Source organism: Falco peregrinus, chromosome 16 (genome assembly GCF_023634155.1).
Source record: "Falco peregrinus isolate bFalPer1 chromosome 16, bFalPer1.pri, whole genome shotgun sequence".
Taxonomy (NCBI): domain Eukaryota; kingdom Metazoa; phylum Chordata; class Aves; order Falconiformes; family Falconidae; genus Falco; species Falco peregrinus.
In genome coordinates this window covers 2,954,400-2,975,162 of record NC_073736.1, presented here as the reverse complement: position 1 = coordinate 2,975,162, position 20,763 = coordinate 2,954,400, and the positions used below count along the sequence as shown (strand labels likewise).

Below are 20,763 nucleotides of genomic sequence, written 5' to 3'. Positions count from 1 at the left end.
CCTCTTGACCCTGGCATCTGGCTTGGCTGCCTTGTCCGCTGTGTGATCTTTAACAGAGGTGAGAGAGGAGCCCGCTGTCGCTGCCGAAAGCATCGTGGAGAGCTGTGGGCGTTTAGAGCTGCCTGTGCCCTGGTGAGATGAGGCTTGGTGGTCAGCGGCGGAGGGTCGTCATCCAGGTGAGTGCCTGCAAACACCATGGGAGATGGCTCAGGAGCGTGGGTGAGGCAGGGTGGCGTCCTGACTACGTGTAACTGTGGATGTAAAGATGCAGAGAAAAGTTTTATAAGCTCAGTCTTGTAGGGAAAGAAAACCAAAAAAAGAAACAAAAAAAAAAAACCACAGAGGAAAAAAAAAAAAAAAAAGAGTACATTTATGGAGACTTTTGGAGTATAGAGCTTTCCTTGAGAAAGTCAACTGTTAAGGTGAAGAACCTGTGCGGACAGAACTCATAAACCACTTTAAATGGGAATTTAGGGTGTGATTTAATCGTCTGGCCCCTCTGCAAAACGGGACAGGCGGAGCTGGGGAGGATTAGAGTTTGCCGGCTCTCTGATGATGGTTGGGGGAGAAACTTCCTCGTCAGGATAATGTTACCGAGCAGTCTGCTGGTGGTTGAAAAGGCCTCTGTAGTTCTAAAGAATAACCTGAGATGCCCTTTGGGAATTGTTTGTCTGACCAGAGGACGAGCACGGAAGAGGTGCTGGGGACTTCATGGGTGTAAGAACAAGTGTTGGGTACATACTCATTTTGCTGTTGGAGCAAGTGTTAATCCCCTTTGTTTCATGGATAACATGTAAAGCCTCCTTGGTATCAGTTGTTCCTCTGAATATACTTCCAGAAAGTGTTTTGTGTTTCAGGGAAGTTCCATAGGTTTTCTCTTGTGAGAGCTCACACCAAACACTCTGAAATCACGAGAGCAACCTCGACAGCTGGTGTGAGGGCTCCACGCTCTGGTTTCATTCATTCACCCAGTGACAACACAGTGCCCGAGAGGCAAACGCTAGCTCTGCTGCCATTCCCGATGTCCTGACAAAGGCATGGAGCTGGTGCTCTGCGAGGCCAGGAGCCCTGCAGTTACACCTGTATTTGGGTTTTGTGGTATGCACCAGCCAGGAACTCAAACTAAATGGCAGGAAATGTAGCAGGTTGGTAGTGGAGAGGCAGCGTCTGTCTGTAAAGACCAACCATCCTGGTGCTCGTATGGCATCTGAGGACACGCTTCAGCAACGAGCTACTTGAAGGAGAAAAAAAAAAAATCAGTCACGTTTCATGAAAGGAGCTTGAAAAGCACCTGCTCAGCAGAGCCGGTGACTCAGGCTGAGGTTTAAAATACTTCAAAATCAGCACCAGAAAGCAGAGGGGGTGTGTGACCCTGAGAGACACTGTCAGTCAAAGAAGAAATTATCCTGCACTGAGGTGCAGGTGTGCCTGGTGGCTGACCCACGCGGGCACATATTTGATCTACATTCCTTTTGTTACTTTTGTTTTTTCCCCCTTGTGTGGTTTACATACTTTAAAAACACAAAATTGAGTGATAAAAATCACCCAGCCATTAAGTGAACATCCAAAATTCTGTGAATTACGCCAGCCAGGAATAAGTTTGCTGTTTATATTACGGATGATAAAAATCTATACGGGTAGAATTTTTGTGCCTTTCACATAACATACAGATGTTTACCTTGAAGTACTATTTACTTGTTAATCCTACATTTCTTTCGGAGTTTATCATCTAAGCTGTTTATTTTATTTGGAAAGTGAAGCCTTTGTCGTAAACAATCTTTCTGTGTAAGTTGTTTTTGACAGCTAATTAGGTCTGTGAAGTTACAACTTTGTGGGACATATTTATTAGGTACTTCCAGATGTAAGTGGGAAAGAAAAAGCAGATGAAGCAATATGTGGGGCTTTATTTTTTATTTTTTTTTCTTAAGAGACACCACAAAACGATCAGGATTTTTTTCAGCGACACAATACTTACTGTGTTTTGACATCACCTAGAAACCTTTCTGTGCAGAGCCTTGAAGGTATCTACAGCCTCTTAGAAAACTGTACACTCATCCTACAGGAAAAAGAAAGAGCATCTGTTTTCATATATAACCTTTTCACATTCTAGGTAGCAGACTACGCAATTCTCAGGCTTTAAGTATGTGATAATGGGAGAAAAGAGAAACATAGAAAATGATAAACACATCTAAGAACTCCAGTGAGATACTGTACAAAGGGTGGTAATACCTTTTCATATTTCCATGTCTCGCTCTTGCCTGAGCAACCAGGGAAAGCATTCCTAATCCTCTGCGGTTCCCGTATCGTGGGTCAGTGGAGTGTTGGCTGGTAACGTGATTATGGCTCTTCTTTTCCCAACTAAGAGAAACAAGACATCAAAGAGAAAGATTTAATGAAGACCGAAGTAGCCAGTAGTAACTCATTTTTTTCCCCAAATGGATGAACACTCGCCGCACTAATTGCAGTAATCACAGAATCATTTAGGTTGGAAAAGACATTTTAAGATCATCGAGTTCAACTGTACACTGTGAAAATGTCAAGAGTTGCCAGGTGAATGTGGTTTATGGGATGTTTTCCCCAATTTCTCTCTACAAGGCTGTTTTCTGAGCCACACGGGTTTATACAGCTTGTAACGTGACATTCAGCCAGTGCTGCTTCAGAACTGATTCAGTCAGCACTTCGGCTGATTGATAACTCCTTTTTTGTTGGATTGCGCTCTATTAAATGATACTGAAAGGTTAGTATATCTCTTCAACCCTCATTGATTTTCTGTTAAATGAAAGCGAGTCAACTCCTTTTAGCCAAGTTTGGTTGGAAAAATAAAAATACTGCCACCATCAACTATAATTTTAGATCCGTCTCCAGAACACTTCACCTGAAAAAAAAAAAAGGTTTTAAAACTATGATTTGCATGTTAAGATTAAAAAAAGAACACACTGAGGCAATCGTGCTGGGTGCTTGTGTCACCCCTCTGAAGTTAGTGAGACCGAACGTGCTAGAGTCTTAGAAAGTGCAGCTGAGCACTTGCAAATCCAGCTGAAATAAATGGCAGCTGAGGCTAATCGCTTTGAGATACCAGGCTTTTAACCTTTAACACACACAGGTCCTGTTTAGCAATGGCATTAATTTCAACAATTCTGAAAAAAATGGCCACAGAACAAACATTACGCATTTCTGAGGCTTAATGAATCAACAACGAGAAGGTCAGTTCTCAATTCCAAATTACACTTTAAAAGGGGAGAAAATTATGGTTGATTCACTTGAATAAAAACGAAGAAAATTATAAAATGATTGAAGGTGCCCAGCCCTGTTTGAGCTGTCCAGACTGCTGCTTTCATTTGAAGCAACATTGCTGGTTTTGAACTTGCACCCTTTAAAAACCAGGAGAGCAAAGAAATTGAATTAAGTTGTGCCTCTGGGATGTGAGATAAGTTCAGAATGTTTTTTCAAATAACACATTAGCTCCACAGCTCTGTTATAAAACTAAATGATGGATAACTTGTTTTGATGTTGTAACACATGGTCCCCGCTCTTCAGAGATGTCTGTACACCACTTTGTGCACGAGTCATCTTACTGAACTTACCAGGGCTATTCACATGCTTGACATTAAGCATGTATGCAAATCTTTGCAAGACTGGAACCTAACGTGATTATAATAAGCCACTTCCAGTGTGAATCTAAGAGTATAAAGTTTCAAAACTGAGATCAAAATGAAAGACTTTACAAAAATGTGTCGTAATAAAAAGAACAAAGGACACCAGAAGTGCTAGGAGAAAAATGTAACACCCACTGTTAAAATTAAGTTCTTGCATAAGGGAAAATGAGATAGTGAAATCGCTTATCAGTTATTTAAATGATTTTACGGTTTAACTGTCTTCCCAACACTCAACTCAGAAGCACAAACACCTATAAATATTTTTTTTTCAATCCTTTGTGGACAGGACCATGCTGTTGCATGTTGTTCTTTCGGGGTGAGGCGAGATCCTGAGAGATGGTACAGAAAATCTTTGATAGGTTATTTTTTTTATGCAGGATGAGAACAGAATATATTATTACTTATTTTTGAGTTCAGATACATTAACAGTAGGTTCTTTAAAAAGTATACGCAGAAAGGAGTAGGTAGAGGTTGGCATGTAAGCCTGTTCAGCAGTAACGTGTTTTTCGATGCTTTAAGGCTTCAGGAAGATGAGGTCCCACCCCAGCACTCTGCAATGGACTTGTCATAGACCAGCTGCTTGTTAATATACATTAAGAGACAAAAGATCTCTAGTTGGACAGTAAATGAGGGAAAAATAGCATGCTTTTTTTTTTTTTCCTTTTGAAAACAATTCAGTTAATTCTGTAAATTCAGGTGGTAATATTACACAATACCCTGCACAATCTCGGAACACCATCTCGGTGGAAGGTGGAGCGTGCATATGCCTGAGTATGCGGTATGCTCTATAAAAAGTAAGTGTAGGAGCCTCTGTAGTTCCTATCCCACCACTTCGCTCAGCTGCAAGTGTAACTTCTTCCTCGCTGGCTCCTCGCCCGCTGTCCCTCACCCATCACACCTCTGCGCGCTGGGAAGCCCATCTGGACCTGTAGGATCAGGCTAAAGAATAAATATGAGATATTCCCATTCCCGTAGCTCGGTGGTTGTTGCCCGTTGGGCTAGCGGCGCAGAGACAAGGCCGAGGGGTCCCTGGGGGTCAGGACCCCAGCCCTCCTGCAAATAAAGCGGGTGCAGGATGCAGGCACCCCAACGCACCTGGGGCTGGAAGCCAGCCCGTTCACCCCCAGCGGCCGGGGGGCTAAGGACGGGACCCCCACGGGTGCACCCCAACCCCGCGGAATGGGGGGCCCGCAGCTAGAAGCAGACCCCCGCCGGGCACGTGGCGCGCCCCCCCCCCAGCCACGAGGGACCCCCCAACCCACTCCCCCCCCCCCCCCCCGCCGTCACCCCGCAGCCCCCGGGGCCTCCCGCTCCGCTCGGCTCGGCCCGGGGGTGGGAAGGGACCGGGGAGGGGCGGGCGGTCCCTGCCCGCGGGGGGGAGCGAAGCGCGGCAGCCCCCTCCCCCGCCTGCCCGCTGGCTGCCGCCTCTCCTCGCCGCTCGGCCGGGCTCCGCCGCCGCCACCGCCGCCTCCATCTTGTGCGTGTGTCCCCTGCTCCCCCCCCCCCCCCCGCCCCCTTCGCCTCCACACAGCACCGAGAGCGGCGGGGGGGGGGGCCCGGGGGGAGGTGAGGGTGGTGGGGGGCGAAGCGGCACCGGGGCCGGAGCGGCAGCGGCGGGAGCAGCGGCGGCAGCGGCATGAGGAGGCGGCGCTGAGGAGGCGGCGGTAGCCGGAGCGGACGGAGCCGACATCTTGTGCCCTCCCCTCCCGCCGCCGGCTGGGTGAGCCCGTCCGCCCCAGGGGGGAGGGGAGGGGGAGGCGGAGAGGATTTAAAAAAAAAAAAAAGAAAAAAAAAAATCCCCAAACCCTGAAAACAACAACAACAAAAAAACAACAACAACAACAAAAAACAACCCAAAAGGAGGCGGCAGCAACGGTGGAGAGCGCCGCGGCGGCGGCGCCTGAGGCGGCCAGGTAAAGCGCTGCGCGGGAGGCCGCGACACCCTTCCCTCAGGGGGTCTCTCCTCCCTCACACACCCCCGCGCCGGGGTCGCGGGAAGGTGACCGGGCGGGAGGGAAGGAGCCGGGGCAGCCCGGTGCACCGCAGCCTGCGGGCCTTCCCCGCGGCCCTGCTCGGTGCCGGTGCGGCGGGAGCGGCCCGCGACCCCTCGCCGCGGAGGGGGCGGCGGCGGCGAGCGGCTGCGGAGGGGGAACGGGCAGCGCCGTGTCAACCGGGCCCCCCCCTTGCCGCCATCTTGGGGCCCCCCCTCCGCGGCGCCCGTGGGGGCCCCGCCCACCTTCTCCCACGCTATTGGCCCAGGCGGGGCCGAGAGCACCCCGCGGTAGACCCGCAAAGCCTCGCGTTGCTATTGGTGGTGGGGCTGGGATGGGCGGCGGCGATAGCCAATAGCCGCGTGGCGCTGCCTGCGCGCTCTCTCGCTCTGCGCCGCCCTAGTCCCTCTCTCCTTGGGGACTCTTTTCGCGCCCCGGGGCGGTGGGCTCGCCTGGCAGGGCCAGGTGCTGAGGGCCGCCGTGCCTTCCCCACGCCCCCGGGGGTGGCTTTATTTCTGTCCAGGTCCCTGCTATGTCTTGACCCAGATCGCTGGCTGCTACTGGGGGTCCCTGCAGGGACTATGTGGCTCTTGCTGCACAGGGGAGCTCCTGAGAGGAGCTCCCGGCTGGCATCTGTCACAGCTCATGGCGTGCCACGGTCCCCTCAGAGCGCTGCTGAGGCTGGGCACAGCTCATGACCTGCCATGGTCAGAGCGCTGCTGAGGCTGAGCACAGCTCATGACGTGCCATGGTCCCCTCAGAGCGCTGCTGAGGCTGAGCACAGCTCATGATGTGCCACGGTCCCCTCAGAGCGCTGCTGAGGCCGGGCACAGCTCATGGCACACACCACCTCTTGCTGAGCCCAGGCTTTACCTTACCTCCGCAGCCCGACATGACGCCTCGACCCTCCCGCTCCAGAGGGAGGTCCTCTCCCATGGCTTGGGGCATCCCCCGTCAGCTCGGCTTGGTTACAGGAGTGCCAGGGGGTCGGTAAGGGTCTCCGCATCGATCTCTGCATCGCAGGGACAGGCAGCTCGGAGCACAGACGCGCTTCATTGTAGGTGTCATCGCAGGCGTGAGGAGTGTAAACCCTCGTCGGGCACACGAGGGGAATATGGGCCCATGGCAAGCACAGATGCGGTGGGAACGTGGAGGGACATCGGTGAGGGCAGCAGTTTTGTTGGTTGGCAGAACAAAGGTGGAAAGGGGGCTGTGACTGTTCCAGGCTGTTTCTTTCCTCTGGCATCCATTGCTTTTATTTTATGGATGCGTTTCTTAAATAGCTCCGTAGGCATCTGTTCCTCGCTGTGCAGGAATGGGATTTAAATCCCAGCAAACAGCAACAGGTGGCTGCGAGCGTGGGACAGGGACGTGGGGGTACGTCTCCAGACCTTGTGGTTGATGTTCCAAAGCTTGGTAACATCAAACCCCAGCCTGTTTGGGGCTGTATGAGCTGAAGCCACTGCCAATAATCACGGCGCTCCGGTGGAACAAGAACCACGTTGTTCCCATCTGCTGCTGCCCACCAAGGTCCAGGTGACCTCCTCCTTGCTGCATATCACTGAAGTTCTTCATCGCTGAGCGACGTAGCTCTTCACTGGGATCCCCAAGCCATGCTGGAAGGGGCCAGGAAACTCCCCCAGCAGCCTTGAGCTCCAGCCTTGTGTCCTCTGCAGGTCAGCAAAGAAACCTGGTGCTGGAAGGAAAATCTTTGGTTGTTCAGCGTGGGAAGGCTGGAAAGAAGGACTGCCATGGGAGGGAGGGGTGGGAAGGAGACTGAGGTCTTTGGTGGTGTAGAGGGTGCCTCTGACCCTTGGAAATGGCCAGCGCAGCATTGCATGGGTGTAAATAAAATGTTTAGCCTGCCCCTTAGAGGATCTGCTTCTGCTGGTTTTTTCGGGTTGCGTGCATAATAGGGGCCTCTATTGTAATGTTGTTCAATATGTGGATCTCTCAGGTTTTTTTCTGTGGCGCTTTTGACCCCCTTGTAGTGAATTTAAGTCTCCTGATGTCGAGCTTGGTTTTTTAGTCGCCTTGTGCAGCCCCCCAGGCATCTCTGGCCCACAGACATGAAAGCTGCTGCTCAGGAGAATTGAACCACTCCGGAGCAAACTCCTGGGGTAGAATTAAGTTCATCCCCAGTGGCTTTGTGCATTGTAGCCACGTTGTTTGCTCATTTGTGCTCTCTAGGAACCTCACCCCCTGCTCCTGGCGCAATACCCGGCGGAACTGGATGATGGGAGGTTTTTGGAAAGCCTTGAGCAGGCTGTGGTGACGGCGAGAGGGTGACTGACTGAACTTTCTGCTTTCACATCAGCAACCTTCGTCCATGGTGGGACAAAGAATCAGCATGGGCTGAAATAGCAGTTAACCCCACTGAAGTCAAGTCTTTTTAGCGTTACAGCATGCGTGGGTGCTGTTTGCAGAGGGATTCTTTGTTATCCGTGGCTGGGAGGTGTTTTCAAGTGTGCCAAGAAGATAAAAACATTCCTAGATTGCCGCTTAGAACTTTCTGTTGTTGCAGACAAGGTTGCAATGTTCAGCTCAGTGTGTCCCAGTTCATTTCATCGGTGCTTTCAAGGTATTTTGGAGGTGGGTAGCTGTGTCTCTCCTAATAACCAGGTGCATGTCTTATCCCAGGCACTCAGCTCTTGCTGGCAGCAATTTCCACGCCGTTTTTAGATGCTTCTACATAGCGCTAAGTAATTGTGTGTTTTACAAATGGGTTGTTTTATGGCAGTCGATTGCTGCAATGGAAAACCCGCTTTGGGTAATTTCTTTAGACAATATACTGATTGTTTCAGCACCATTTTTCAACAGGTAAAGTAACCCTTCCTTCAGGTGCTTGTTTTGCTGCAGATGGCTCGTCCCTCAGCACTCCCAGCAGTTGGCTAGTGCTTCATTTTTCCTGAACACAATACTAATTATGTGTGGTCAGCTCATGCTAATTACTTTATTCTCCAATATCTTTTTGCTCATATATCTTTTTGCCTCCGGTTTCTTCATTGCTCGTACCTGCCTGAGTTGTAAGAGAGCTGCTTGCCAGCAAGATTTTCTAGGTTTTTCATTTGATGATCAAATTGCTTTTATACCCTTATTTTAAAATCCTTTTTTCCTGCTGATTGAAGCCCTTGGGGCTCAGCTGGGACAAGTGGAGCTGGGTGTCTGCAGTCTGCTGATCAAGTGGCTGATGAGAGTTTTAAGGCAAAGGTCCTGAAATTTGTGGTACCTATATTTGCAGGTGGAAATTGTCATCTCTTATTTTGCATCTGAAATTAAACTGTGCCTGCAGGCTCCATCGATGTGGGTGTGTGTACTGAAAGTGGTACCTGTAGCTTCTTTCTGTGGATGCAAAAGAGAGTTTGGAAACTTTTCTTAAAGCCTGTTTTGTTTCTTAGGACACGTGTGTCACGGCTTAATCTCGTGGTTCACGGAACTGGTACTTTTTTCAGGAAAAAGTGTTGCTCCTGGAATCGTTACTTCTTTCTGGAATAACCGTGGGGCTTCTTGTAGGTCCTGGTCCTGCGAGGTGCTGATTGCTTTGACTCACATGATTGAGGGTTTCTGAGCCATGTCCTTCACAGAGCAGAAATAATGCAATGGCTAAGTACAAATTACGGGTTTGTACTATGTTTTCTTGTCTGCGGGTCCCACAGAAAGGGGCTGGAAGTGTGGTTTGCTCTAAATAAGGGTGAGTTGCTGGTTCAGGCCTCTGTGTAGCAACAGATAAGCTCTGGGCTGGCTTATCTTCTCGGGGAGATTTTACATTTGCTTTTCTTTGTCTCCTCTCCAGCGTGTTTCAGCCTCAGCCCGTTTCTTCCCATAACTCATGTTCCCATCCCGACACTGCCCTTCTCGCTTGTATTACTCACTTGGCTTCCTCTCTGCTTTCCCTCTTCGCTGCCTCCCTCCTTCACCCTCAGATCGCCTGGCTCCTGCCGCCATGTCTCCATCCTCCCCCAGGTCATCTCTCCGGCTCCAGGCTTCTTCTCCGCTCCCCCTTGACAGGCACCTCCTTAATGCCAGGAGCTGACTCTCAAATAATTATCTGGGTTGCTGATTAGCAGTTTGCGAGGGCAGAGCTGGCTTGGGTTTTTTGTTAAGGCTGCAGCAAATACCATTGCACAGTTCCTGGTGCGGTCTAGGAGCTGTCTTGCAGCTTTCCTGCTCAATCCCCTGTGGATCCTCCGTGCAGAACCAGCTCAGGTCTGTGAACGTGGGTTGTGGCTCCAGAGGGACTAACGCTGAGCCAGAGCTATCGAGTCTGTCTGGATCCGTGCTGCTTGTTCCTGTGCTCATTCCCTTTCACTTCCTCATGGATCCCACCAAAGAGCAGAAGGGATGCACATCTAGCTGCGTTGCTCTGTTCATCCTCTGGTTCTGTTTGGGCTTTTGTGACCCATTTTGCGTGTTGGGAAGGACACAGTCCATCCAGTGCACTGTCTGGAGAGGGCTGTAAGGAACAGCTACATCTGTGAGAGAAGGGAAAGCAAAGCTGGAGGGTGATTTTTCACTATGGGACCTTCTGCATCCACAGTGTGGGAAAGGAAGAATGGTGGCAGCCCTGAGGTGGGAAACTTGGAGGAGCAAGCAGTCTCCTGGACTGAGGGAGCACTGCTAGTTTTCTCATATGGAGCTCAGCAACAAAAGAAAATTGGGAACTGCTTTCATAGGACAGGAACAGTGCTTTCCTTTCCACCTGGAAAACATCCAGCACATTTTGTGTGCTATTGGGGATATAAAAGAAAAGCCACAGAGGCAAAAGAACAGAGGAGAACTCCTTGGCTGGTGTGGACTTAGTATGTGAACGGTGCAAGCAGATGTGTTAAGTACTGTTTGAATTTCAGAGGATCTGAACGGTTTGCTGAGCTGAACGCACAGCAGAGTGTTGGGATGCTATGCTGTAAAATTAATTTGAGCTCTTCTCATCTGGCGCTATGGGGGTCTGTACATGTCCTGACATGTAGATGGAGATGGTTGGAGGGTGCTGTGCGTTGCTCTGACACACATTACAAGAAGTGGTTGATATATCCATTACCTGCTTGTATCTAAGGCGGTGTAAAGTGTCAGCAAGCCTGAAACTGCTGGAGTCTCTAGTAGAAATGTTGCTTTGTTGAAACACCGAGTGAGTTTTTGAATCTGTGCTGCTCCTTGCTTGTCTCCTGGGCTTATGCTATCCTCTGTCCTGTTTTGGTACAGGGTCTCTGAACTGCAGCGATGAGGAAGCCTCGGAGGAGGTCCCGGCAGAACTTGGAGGGGAGGCGCTCTCCCTCGCCCTACAGCCTCAAGTGCTCACCGACTCGGGAGACACTGACTTATGCTCAGGCCCAGCGGATCGTGGAGGTAGACATCGATGGGCGGCTTCATCGCATCAGCATCTACGATCCCTTAAAAATCATCACGGAGGACGAGCTGACAGCCCAGGACATCACAGAGTGCAACAGCAACAAGGAAAACAGCGAGCAGCCCCTTTTCCCTTCCAAATCTAAGAAAACACCTTCCAAAGGCAAGAAGAAGGAGTCCTGCTCCAAACATGCACCAGGGACATCTTTACACTTACCCCAGCCCAACTTCCGTGTGGTGGACTCCTTCAGCCAGCCAGACGCCCCTCCTCTCCCTGCTGCCTACTACCGGTACATTGAAAAGCCTCCCGAGGACCTTGATGTAGAGGTGGAGTATGACATGGATGAGGAGGATCTGGCGTGGCTGGACATGATCAACGAGAAGAGAAGGGACGATGGTTATGGGACAGTTTCCCCAGACACTTTTGAGCTGCTGGTGGATCGGTTGGAAAAGGAGTCGTACCTTGAGAGCCGCAACAATGGGGCTCAGCAGTCCCTCATCGATGAGGACGCCTTCTGCTGCGTCTGCATGGACGATGAGTGTCACAACAGCAACGTCATCCTGTTCTGTGATATCTGCAATCTGGCCGTGCACCAGGAGTGTTATGGCGTGCCCTATATCCCCGAGGGGCAGTGGCTTTGCCGCTGCTGCTTACAGTCCCCTTCTCGCCCTGTGGATTGTGTCCTTTGCCCAAACAAAGGTGGAGCCTTCAAGCAGACTAGCGATGGCCGCTGGGCTCACGTGGTTTGTGCCATCTGGATCCCCGAGGTCTGCTTTGCAAACACTGTGTTCCTGGAGCCCATTGAAGGGATAAATAACATCCCCCCGGCTCGGTGGAAGCTCACATGCTGTATCTGCAAGCAGAAGGGCATGGGAGCTGCCATCCAGTGCCACAAGATGAACTGTTACACTGCCTTCCACGTCACCTGTGCCCAGCGGGCTGGTCTCTTCATGAAGATCGAACCCATGAGGGAGACCAGCATCAACGGCACGACGTTCACTGTGCGCAAGACTGCCTATTGTGAGAGTCATTCCCCGCCTGGGATGGTGAAAAAAGGGTCTTCAGCTGCTAGCGGCGGGGGGCAGGAGGACACTGTGAAGGAGCAGGGAGAGGAGGAAGCCGATTCTGGCCCTCCCAAAGGGTCTCTGAAAAAGAACCGAGTGAAATTGAAGCAGAAGATCAAAAAGAAGCCTGGTGGTGTGACCAACGGGCATTCGTCTGTGCCCATGGTGACCGTTGCACAAATCCCCTCTTACAGGTGAGTGTTGCAAGTTTGGGGAAGGAGCTGGACAGCTGGAGCTGGACAGGGTCTTTTCTGAGGACTCGGTCCCTCTTGGGGGACCCTTCCAAGGTCCTCCCTTGGAAACACTGAATCTTCAGTCAAGACCTAGCAATAACTGTGTTCAGAGTCATTCCTGACCAGTGTTCTTCCGTGGGAGTGTCGCTGGTGCATGGTGGTTCCCTGCTTTGCCGAGCAGCCACCCCAAACTGTTGTGTAACGCAGAACCCATGGTGGTCCCTAACCCCTAACAGCAAACACCCGCCGAGCACCTGAATTCAGACAGATGGCTGTGAAGGTGTTTTTCAAATACTTCAGGCATTGCAGGTTGGCAGACAGATAGGGGTCATCCCAGTATTACATATTTTTTTTAATCTCATTTCATAGTTTCTTAATTCCTCCTTGTATTACGCAGCATGTCAAACCTGTCCATATTGCAAGCGGCTTTGAATTTGGCTGGGTTGGTTTTTTTTTCTCCCAGCTCTCTCTCATGCAGAACTAGGTAGTGCTGAATTTTTGTTCGGTGCCTTAGGAAGTGTAATGGTGCGTCGCTGGTATTTTAACAGATAAAGCTCTGGAGAACTGCTGATAAGGCACTGCATATAATCTAATGAATGGTTCGAAAAGGTTGGAATAGGTGAGATATTATTCTTGGACTCCTGCCAAGTTAGTTTCCCGGGCTCCATCTTACTAACACCAGGCTTAATTGACCCCCAGGAAAGTTCTTGACACTGAAAGTAGTTTTGAAATTAAGGCTTGGAGGCAAGTAGGCGATTGCGTACTTTGACCGTGCTGTGCCAAGTGCTTGGTGAGAACCTCCAGCTGAGCTGCTACTAACGTAGGGATATATTGGGAAAATTAGGCACGTGTGACTTCACGGTGGGGAGATCCCAGATTGTACCAGTTGCATGTGTAGTTCAGAGGGTGCATTGACACGACACTGCAGAGCTTCGTCGGGAAACCTGATGGTATCACAGGGTCCGCAGAGTCACGATTGCTTTGCGGTTGGCTCCCTGACACCTCTTTGCTTCCTTCAGGTTGAACAAAATCTGCAGTGGCCTCCCCCTCCAGAGGAAGAACCAGTTCATGCAGAGGCTCCACAACTACTGGCTGCTGAAGCGGCAGGCAAGGAACGGGGTGCCGCTGATCCGGCGCCTGCACTCGCACCTCCAGTCCCAGAGGACCGCGGAGCAGGTACTGGTCCCCAGCTGAACCTGTGTGGGAGGATGGAGAGCTTGTATTCCAGGGGGAGATGCGCTTGATGCATGGCTGGGAAGGGGAATGAGGGTGGAAGGACCAGAGGGTGACCAGATTTAAGTCTCTTTTGGTCTCCTCTTGGTACGCTCATGCGTGAAGAGCTGCGTTAGCATATCAGTGGGATATCCCTTGTGCTAGAATTGCTGTGGATGAAGCACCTGGTAAGAGTTTTTCCCCTGAGTCAGGAGACCCAAAATTGTGCAAGGGTGTGATGGGCCCTTGGTGCACTGATCTCTTAGATGCATCATAAACCCACGTTCCTCACGAGTGATTAAAGATCCCCGCCCCAACAGAATGGGTGTTAGCTCCAGAGTCCTGGCCGTCTTCCAGTTTGGGTCATTCTCCCTGCAGCTTCAAGTTCTGACCCTCCCATGCAGATTCATATGGAAGTTTAGACATAATCACCAGCTCTGGACTCCTTTGCTTCCTCCTCTGAGCTGGCATCCAGAGTCACTCGATCTCGATGCTGTTAAACAGTACTGCTTTTGGCACGAGAAGTAGTTGGTGAAGCAATCAAGCAGTCGGACTCTACCCTCCAACATAGCCTGTCAGCAGGTGGTGTGCGTGCACGTATATTTTTAATGTAGTTGGAGGAATTTATAGGCTTTTGGTTTGTGTGAAGACTGCTCTGGGTGATTAATAAAAAAAATACTTCCCGCTCATCGGTCTGGAGCTTGGGGAAGCACAGCATTTCCTTCACGTACTAAGTTGGCATTTACCAGAAGTAAGTTCTTGAAAACCAATGTCCTATCAATATAAACCATCAAGATCTTGTGAAGCAATTGTCCTCTCTTGGCAATCATGCAAAAGTGTGTACACTTCAGGTATATCCTCCAAACCGTGTAAAAAGCTACAGATTTAGGAGAGGAAGGATGATTGCATTGCGAAGCCACTGAACTGTGCCTTGAAAGGTGTGAGCTCATCTCCCCGCAGTGGCTGCTCCTCTGTTTTGGTAAATCTCTTTCCGTGACACTCTTATTGGTTACAAAGAGGGTAACAACAGCGCTTTTCTCCCATGCTTTCGCTCGCCTTGCCTTTATACTGCAAATGCTTTGGGCCGCCCCTTCAATGCACAGCAGCCAACAGAAAAATTTCCAGGCTCTGTAATGAACTTGGATATAAAAGCAGGGAGGGAGTGAGGGAGCATGCACTGAGGTGTGTTCCCAGGGTGTAGCTACAGCACGATTTAGTCCTAACTTCACAAATAACGTGAAATCCTGAAAGGCTGGTGTTGTGTTTGTGAGACAGCTAAGTGCTGAGGAAGGAGGGGAAGTAGCCTGAGCAAGAGACAAGTAGACAGGAGGAAGATTATCAGAGCTATTTGCCAGAGACGCTGAGACGGGGGGGAAGCCACTCGTGTGTTTCATCTCACCCCACTGCTGTGTCTTACAGAAGGAGCAGGATGAGAAGACCAGTGCTGTGAAGGAAGAGCTGAAGTACTGGCAGAAACTGCGGCATGACTTGGAGCGGGCACGGCTGCTCATCGAGCTGATCCGTAAGAGGGAAAAACTCAAACGGGAGCAGGTAGGGAGTTCTGGCTTTGAGTTGCTGCACTTGGCTTCGGTCCCGTGCAAGCTCTCTGTGCTGCAGGAGGCAGAAGCAGTTTTTCTTGAGTTTTGTCCCCTTTCCAGTCTGACTGTTGGATGGACTCTCCTTTCATTACTCAGAACCAGGATTGGGCTGCAGGGTGCTGGGAAGATGTATTTGCATAACTGGTAGCAAAACTGATTCCTGCCCTGCAGCACCCCTTCTGTTTCTGGGCATGGACTGGGTGTTTTGCAGAGTAGAAATTAGATCTCCTTTAATGATTATTTCAGGAGTTTGATAACACCTACTCCAAAAAGACATCTAAATAGGAGTTCTGCTCTTCATTTCTAAAGCTGAAAATTCCTGGTTTTCCCTCTAAGTACTTTTTTTTAGAAGAAAAAGCTTTACGATGGAGACCATTTACTAAATTTTCCAATTTCCATTTTGATCTGTGTGCAGTTCTCCAAAGTTGCACCAGTTGAGGTTGCTTCCCCTGCTTGCTAGCTTTGTCTCTTGAGGGTCTTTGCGTGCTGTACCTGGTTTGTCACTGCAGCCACAACTGTGCTGTCTGGCATGAGTATCTTCAAGGCCAGCTTCATGAAAGACTCGCCCTGCATAGAGTGAGCAGGTACATGTGGCCTCAGGCATTCCCTGGGTGTTCTCAGGCTGGCTGCAGGAAGCCAGGCAGAGGGAAAGCGGCATCCTCTGTGATCGCAGCTCCTCTGTGCAAGCTGGTTTTTTGTGGCCAGAAACTGCCCACAGCTTTTCTGGAGTCCTTTTGATGCCAGCACTGGTTCATTTGCTGCGTTGTCCTTGATTTACAGCAGTTGCTCAGACCTGCTTGCTGTGTGGACATATTTTAGATAGGAGGATAAAAAAAAAAATCACTCTTGGGCTTTGTTTGCTTTTGGTATCTTGATATATCCCTATCACAGTTGGCTAAATCCATAAAAGCTTGTTAAAACAATGATGTGCTTTATGAAAGGATAAGATATCACGGAAGAGTGTATCTAGTTGGAGCTCTATCCTAGTCCAGCTTTTAGGTGAGTGGAGAAGGATGCTCTAGAGTCCTGAATCCTTGTTCGGCTTCTTTCCCGTTTTGTGGGGGAGAGAGTGGTCTTTATATCCATCTTCATTCATTGTCTTATTGATGCTGTCTTGTATTTGATGTGCTAAGCAACAGTTTGCTTTATGTAAACAGACTTGCTTTCCTTTCCTACTGACGTGGTTGCTTTAATGACATAATGAGGGATTATAAGATCAAAGACATTGAAACGTTAAAGGAGAAATAAATACTTCTATTCTGTTTCCAGTCTCCTTTGAATAGAGTTTCATGTGAGAGATCAAACCAGTGCTACAACTTGTTTGCTTGAAATCAGTGTTAGAGACTTCATAAAGGATGTAAGAAACCGTATGAGGAATTTGCAGACATCTAACCACTGTTGTTTGGCTTCTGCCTTGAAGTGTGAGAGCTTATATCTTAAACTTTGTTTATGCTCTCTAGCCTAATTATGGGTGTTGTTCATGTAAACGCCTACATGCTTTTAACTTTTATATAGTGTTGCTAATTGGCATAATAATATCTTGAGGGAGGGAGTCCTACAGGATAATTTACCGGGCATGAATAGCTTCTTCCTGTTTTCATTTTCGGTTGTATTATCTTTTAATTTTCTGTGGTTTCCTCTTGGTTTGGCTTTATGAGATGGGATAAACAGGAGTTCCCCTTACGAGAGGACTGGACTGTGCAGTTAGACTCTGCAAAGTGCTGTCTCACGTGCATCCTGCACATGGAGGGGACAAGGTGTTTCCCAGAAATTCTTCGGCAATGAGTCTACCAGGCTAGTGCTGTGATGACCTGAGATTTCCACCACTGAGTAGAGCTTGGGTGATGATTTGGGAGAAACCGGAGGGAGACGCCACTCCTATGTCCTGTCCTCGATAACTGTGCTCATTTGTGTATTCCCGTTCCCAGGTCAAGGTTCAGCAGGCTGCTCTGGAGCTACAGCTGACCCCTTTCAACGTACTTCTGCGCACAACACTGGACCTGCTGCAGGAGAAGGATGCTGCCCAGATCTTCGCAGAGCCTGTTAACCTGAACGAGGCAAGTCTCTTTCCTAGAGGTGTCTTAACGGGTTGTAGATGAGCTATCGCTGGGCAGAAGCTCATGTGCTGTCATAATCCTGGAAGCACAAACCACCTTGTCCCAAGCTGCTGGTGGAATGTCTCAAAGAGGACTCCCAATGTGGGTATCCTTCCGGGCCAAAAAAGGGTATTGTTTTCTGGAAGCTTCAGCACGTCTCAGACAAGTAATGTTTTGCAGAGCCAGGATGTGTCTGCCTTGACTGGGTGACACAAAAATGACCCGCTGGCGCTGCCCCTTGCTGGTGGAAAGGGCATTAAGAGTGCTTATGATGGATACGCTCTAGTTGGCTAGTAAATGGTTTTTGTAATTGTACAGGTTTTATATGTTTAGGTTCCAGATTACCTGGAATTCATTTCCAACCCAATGGATTTTTCCACCATGAGGCGGAAGCTGGAGTCCCACCTGTACCGAACATTGGATGAGTTTGAGGAAGACTTTAACCTTATAGTTACCAACTGCATGAGGTATAATGCTAAAGACACGATTTTCCACCGAGCAGCTGTCCGGCTCAGAGACCTCGGAGGAGCGATATTGCGTCATGCACGGCGGCAGGCTGAAAACATCGGCTTTGACACTGATGTGGGGATTCACCTGCCTGAGTCGCCCAAAACCGAGGACTTTTACCGCTTTTCTTGGGAGGATGGTGAGTCTTTATTATTAACCTTTTTTTTTTTTACAGGCAGGTCGTAACTGTGTTCTTTGTTCTGAGCATGTCACTCAGCCTGCATGGAAATCACAACCATTGTTCAGCATACAAGAATTTTCCTATCGATGTATTTACATTAGCACATATCTAAGTCCTTTAGAGCCTCAAAGGGCAGGATTTCAGGTGAGTGGGGCACTCTGAGCTAGGTGCAGCTTAGCTCCAGCTCTCCTAGTGCATGTCTGGCTCTGAAGAGCCTTGTAACTGCCTGTGCTGTTTGATTTGTTGGTATTTTACAAGAACAGTGCGAAGGTGGCTGTAGAATCTTTTGCTCTGAGGAAAGCTCATTCATTTCATCGGCAGTTGGCAAGGTACAGAGCAACTGGGTTACGTGGAGCCCTGAGGCCTGGGAGCGGGTGATGTGGGGTTCGGGTACTGGGACCCAGGCAGTCCTAGCTGAGGCTTTCCGTTCACAACATGACCACTTCCATTCCCACAGCCGTCTTGAGATGCAGCCCCAAGGCACTGGTTGAATAACTTGGCTAAACTTAGTACAGGGTACCGCTGCCATCCAGCACGCCGAGCCTGCAGTCTGCTGTCCAGTTCCTAAATGTTGCAGCCTTCTTGGATGCACATGGACAGTCTGTTAACAAAATTGGTGTTGGTATAGGATAGCATGTCTCTCAGCTGTCTGCCATGCTCCTGTGGATGCCAGCCCTTCAACAGAGCCAGGAGAATGGCAAACGTGTTTTGTTTTGGCCAGTTCTGTTTGTGGTATGATTTTTGTCATTTAACCTGGCAGTGAAATAGGTTTCTGGCATGGACCTGGACTGTGAGCTGCCTTGGGTGCAGACACATGTCCTTTCACTGTTGCCCCTGGGACAGTAGCAGGAGCTGGAGGGCAGTGCAAATTAATTCAACTGCGCTTTACCCAAAGGAAGGAAGACCGAGCTCCAAGGTCAGCAGTTGCCAAATCCCCAAACTAAAGCAATTGGTTCCTGAATAGCATCAAAGAGAATGAGGCATGGCAGTGGTCCCAAATACTTCTTCAGGAAGCCTTACTCCTTCCCTTCACTGGTTCAATCTCTTTTGATGCAGTGGATAACATCCTCCTGCCGGAGAACCGGGCTCACCTTTCCTTGGAGGCCCAGCTGAAGGAGCTGCTGGAGAAGCTGGACATGGTGAGCACCATGCGGTCCAGTGGTGCCCGGACGCGACGCATCCGGCTCCTGAGACGGGAGATCAACTCCATTCGGCAGAAGCTGGCCCAGCAGCAGAACAAGAGCATGCCCAACGGGGAGCCTGTGCCACGGGAAGAGGGGCCGGATAAAACATCAAGGGGAGGGGACGAGGAAGGGGAGAAAGGTGAGAGGTTTCAGCAGGATTTTAGCTCCAGCTTTCTAGTGCATATCGACAGTCAAGGCTTGCTGTTTCTCCTGTCTGTGGCCCTAGTGAAAGACAGGAACGGCTGTTGTTGGTTTTGGGAATAACTCTTTCTGAAATGTTAGAGCAGATTCTTTATTCCTTTAACAGATGATGGCAAGCCCCCGCACCCTCCAACCCTGGAGCCCACAGGACCCGCACCCTCCCTCTCGGAGCTGGACTCCCTGCAGGACCCTCCAACGCTCAAACCCATCAGTGACAGCAAGTCCTTGAATCAGCTGCAGAAGAGGGTGAGGCCGGACAGGGAGCTCTTTGACAAGAAGGCTCTGCAGCGGGAGAGCCAAGCCTTCCAGCGCCTGCTCAGCGACAATGGCCTGAACGGACTGGCCTTGCCACCTGCGGATACCCCTGCCAGCCCCCCCTTCAGCGGCGTGGGCCGGCGGACATCTGTCCTTTTTAAAAAAGCTAAGAACGGGGTGAAGCTGCAGAGAGGCCTGGACTGCTCCCTGGAGAACGGGGAGGACCACAGGCAGAGCAGGCAGCTGTCACCCTCCCGCCCGGATGGGGAGCGACAAGCTCGGAAGCGGCCCCAGAGCAGGACCTGCAGCGAGAGCGATGGAGAGAAGTCACCCAGGCAGGCAGGGCAGAGAGGTAATTCCTTGGGATCTCTCTTCCTTCTGAACACTTGGAAACTGCGAGATGGGGCTGAGGGAGTGGAAATCCTGGGGCCGAGACATCTGCATCCAAACTACTCACCTGAAACTCATTTTATGCTTGGGGGGAAATACAGTCGCCGTAAGCAGACGTGTGTGACAAAAGCATTGTCTCTTCCACACATTTCTAAAATAGGGCAGACAAAACATGTCCATAATGAGTTTCTGGCAACTTTGTTCAGCTCTAGACGCCTCCGTTTTAGACATTTAAAGGTACCAAGATGAAGCCCAGGGGGTCACAAGTAATTCTTCTCTTTGCCAGTCCGCAGGGCTGCTGTGAGAGAGGGTTTGCCATTTTTTGTTGCGTAAAGCCAACGTGCCCAGCCTCTTCCAGAGCTGTTGAATGGCCTGACTGGAGACTCCAGACTCTCCAGTAAGGGCTGAGAGGTGCTGGCATTCCTGCCCTTGTGGAAGGGTTTGTGTTGGCTCGGCCACTCTTAGGAGTAAGAGTTCCCTGCAGCAGAAATGGTGCAGTTGGTTGGAAGTGTGCAGTGGACCAGTAACACAGCACCCATGTAAGAAAGATGAGGTGTTAAACATGTGTACCCTCAGTTCTGGAGTTTAAACAAAACTAGTGGGAATACCAAGCAGGTTCCTTTTCAGATTAGATCTGCAAATGAGAATAAGCAGCTGAGATGAAATTTAGAAAGATGCCGGGAACATCCGAGTAACAACAATGTGATTACTTTTTAGTTGTGTTAACAGCCGTTGTGGGACAGTTCCCATCTGTACTTGACTTAGCCCACACCTCAGATATTATCTTAAAGTTATTTGGCTGTCAGAAGGCTGCTAGCAAATCGAGAGGAGGAGGAAAGCAGATGAATGTG

At 49.9% G+C, this 20,763-nt stretch overlaps 1 protein-coding gene across 6 annotated transcripts in view; it reads left to right on the top strand.

Moving 5' to 3' along the window:
• Window positions 1-86: 86 nt before the first annotated feature.
• BRPF3 (bromodomain and PHD finger containing 3) overlaps window positions 87-20,763 on the top strand; it is a 34,570-nt gene continuing 13,893 nt past the window's right edge. The window contains exons 1-8 of one of the 6 annotated variants that reach the window (XM_055819973.1): window positions 87-176; window positions 10,847-12,249; window positions 13,308-13,464; window positions 14,920-15,051; window positions 17,027-17,155; window positions 17,528-17,840; window positions 18,939-19,205; window positions 19,374-19,874. In XM_055819973.1, the coding sequence (XP_055675948.1) occupies window positions 10,865-12,249; window positions 13,308-13,464; window positions 14,920-15,051; window positions 17,027-17,155; window positions 17,528-17,840; window positions 18,939-19,205; window positions 19,374-19,874 (2,884 nt within the window). In that variant the 5' untranslated portion in view covers window positions 87-176; window positions 10,847-10,864. Of the gene's footprint in view, window positions 177-4,929; window positions 5,570-7,524; window positions 8,240-8,951; window positions 9,339-9,391; window positions 9,854-10,846; window positions 12,250-13,307; window positions 13,465-14,919; window positions 15,052-17,026; window positions 17,156-17,527; window positions 17,841-18,938; window positions 19,206-19,373; window positions 19,875-20,763 lie in introns of those variants that run through there. The other 5 variants (XM_055819974.1, XM_005239629.4, XM_013300965.3 and 2 more) reach the window with 5 other exon arrangements.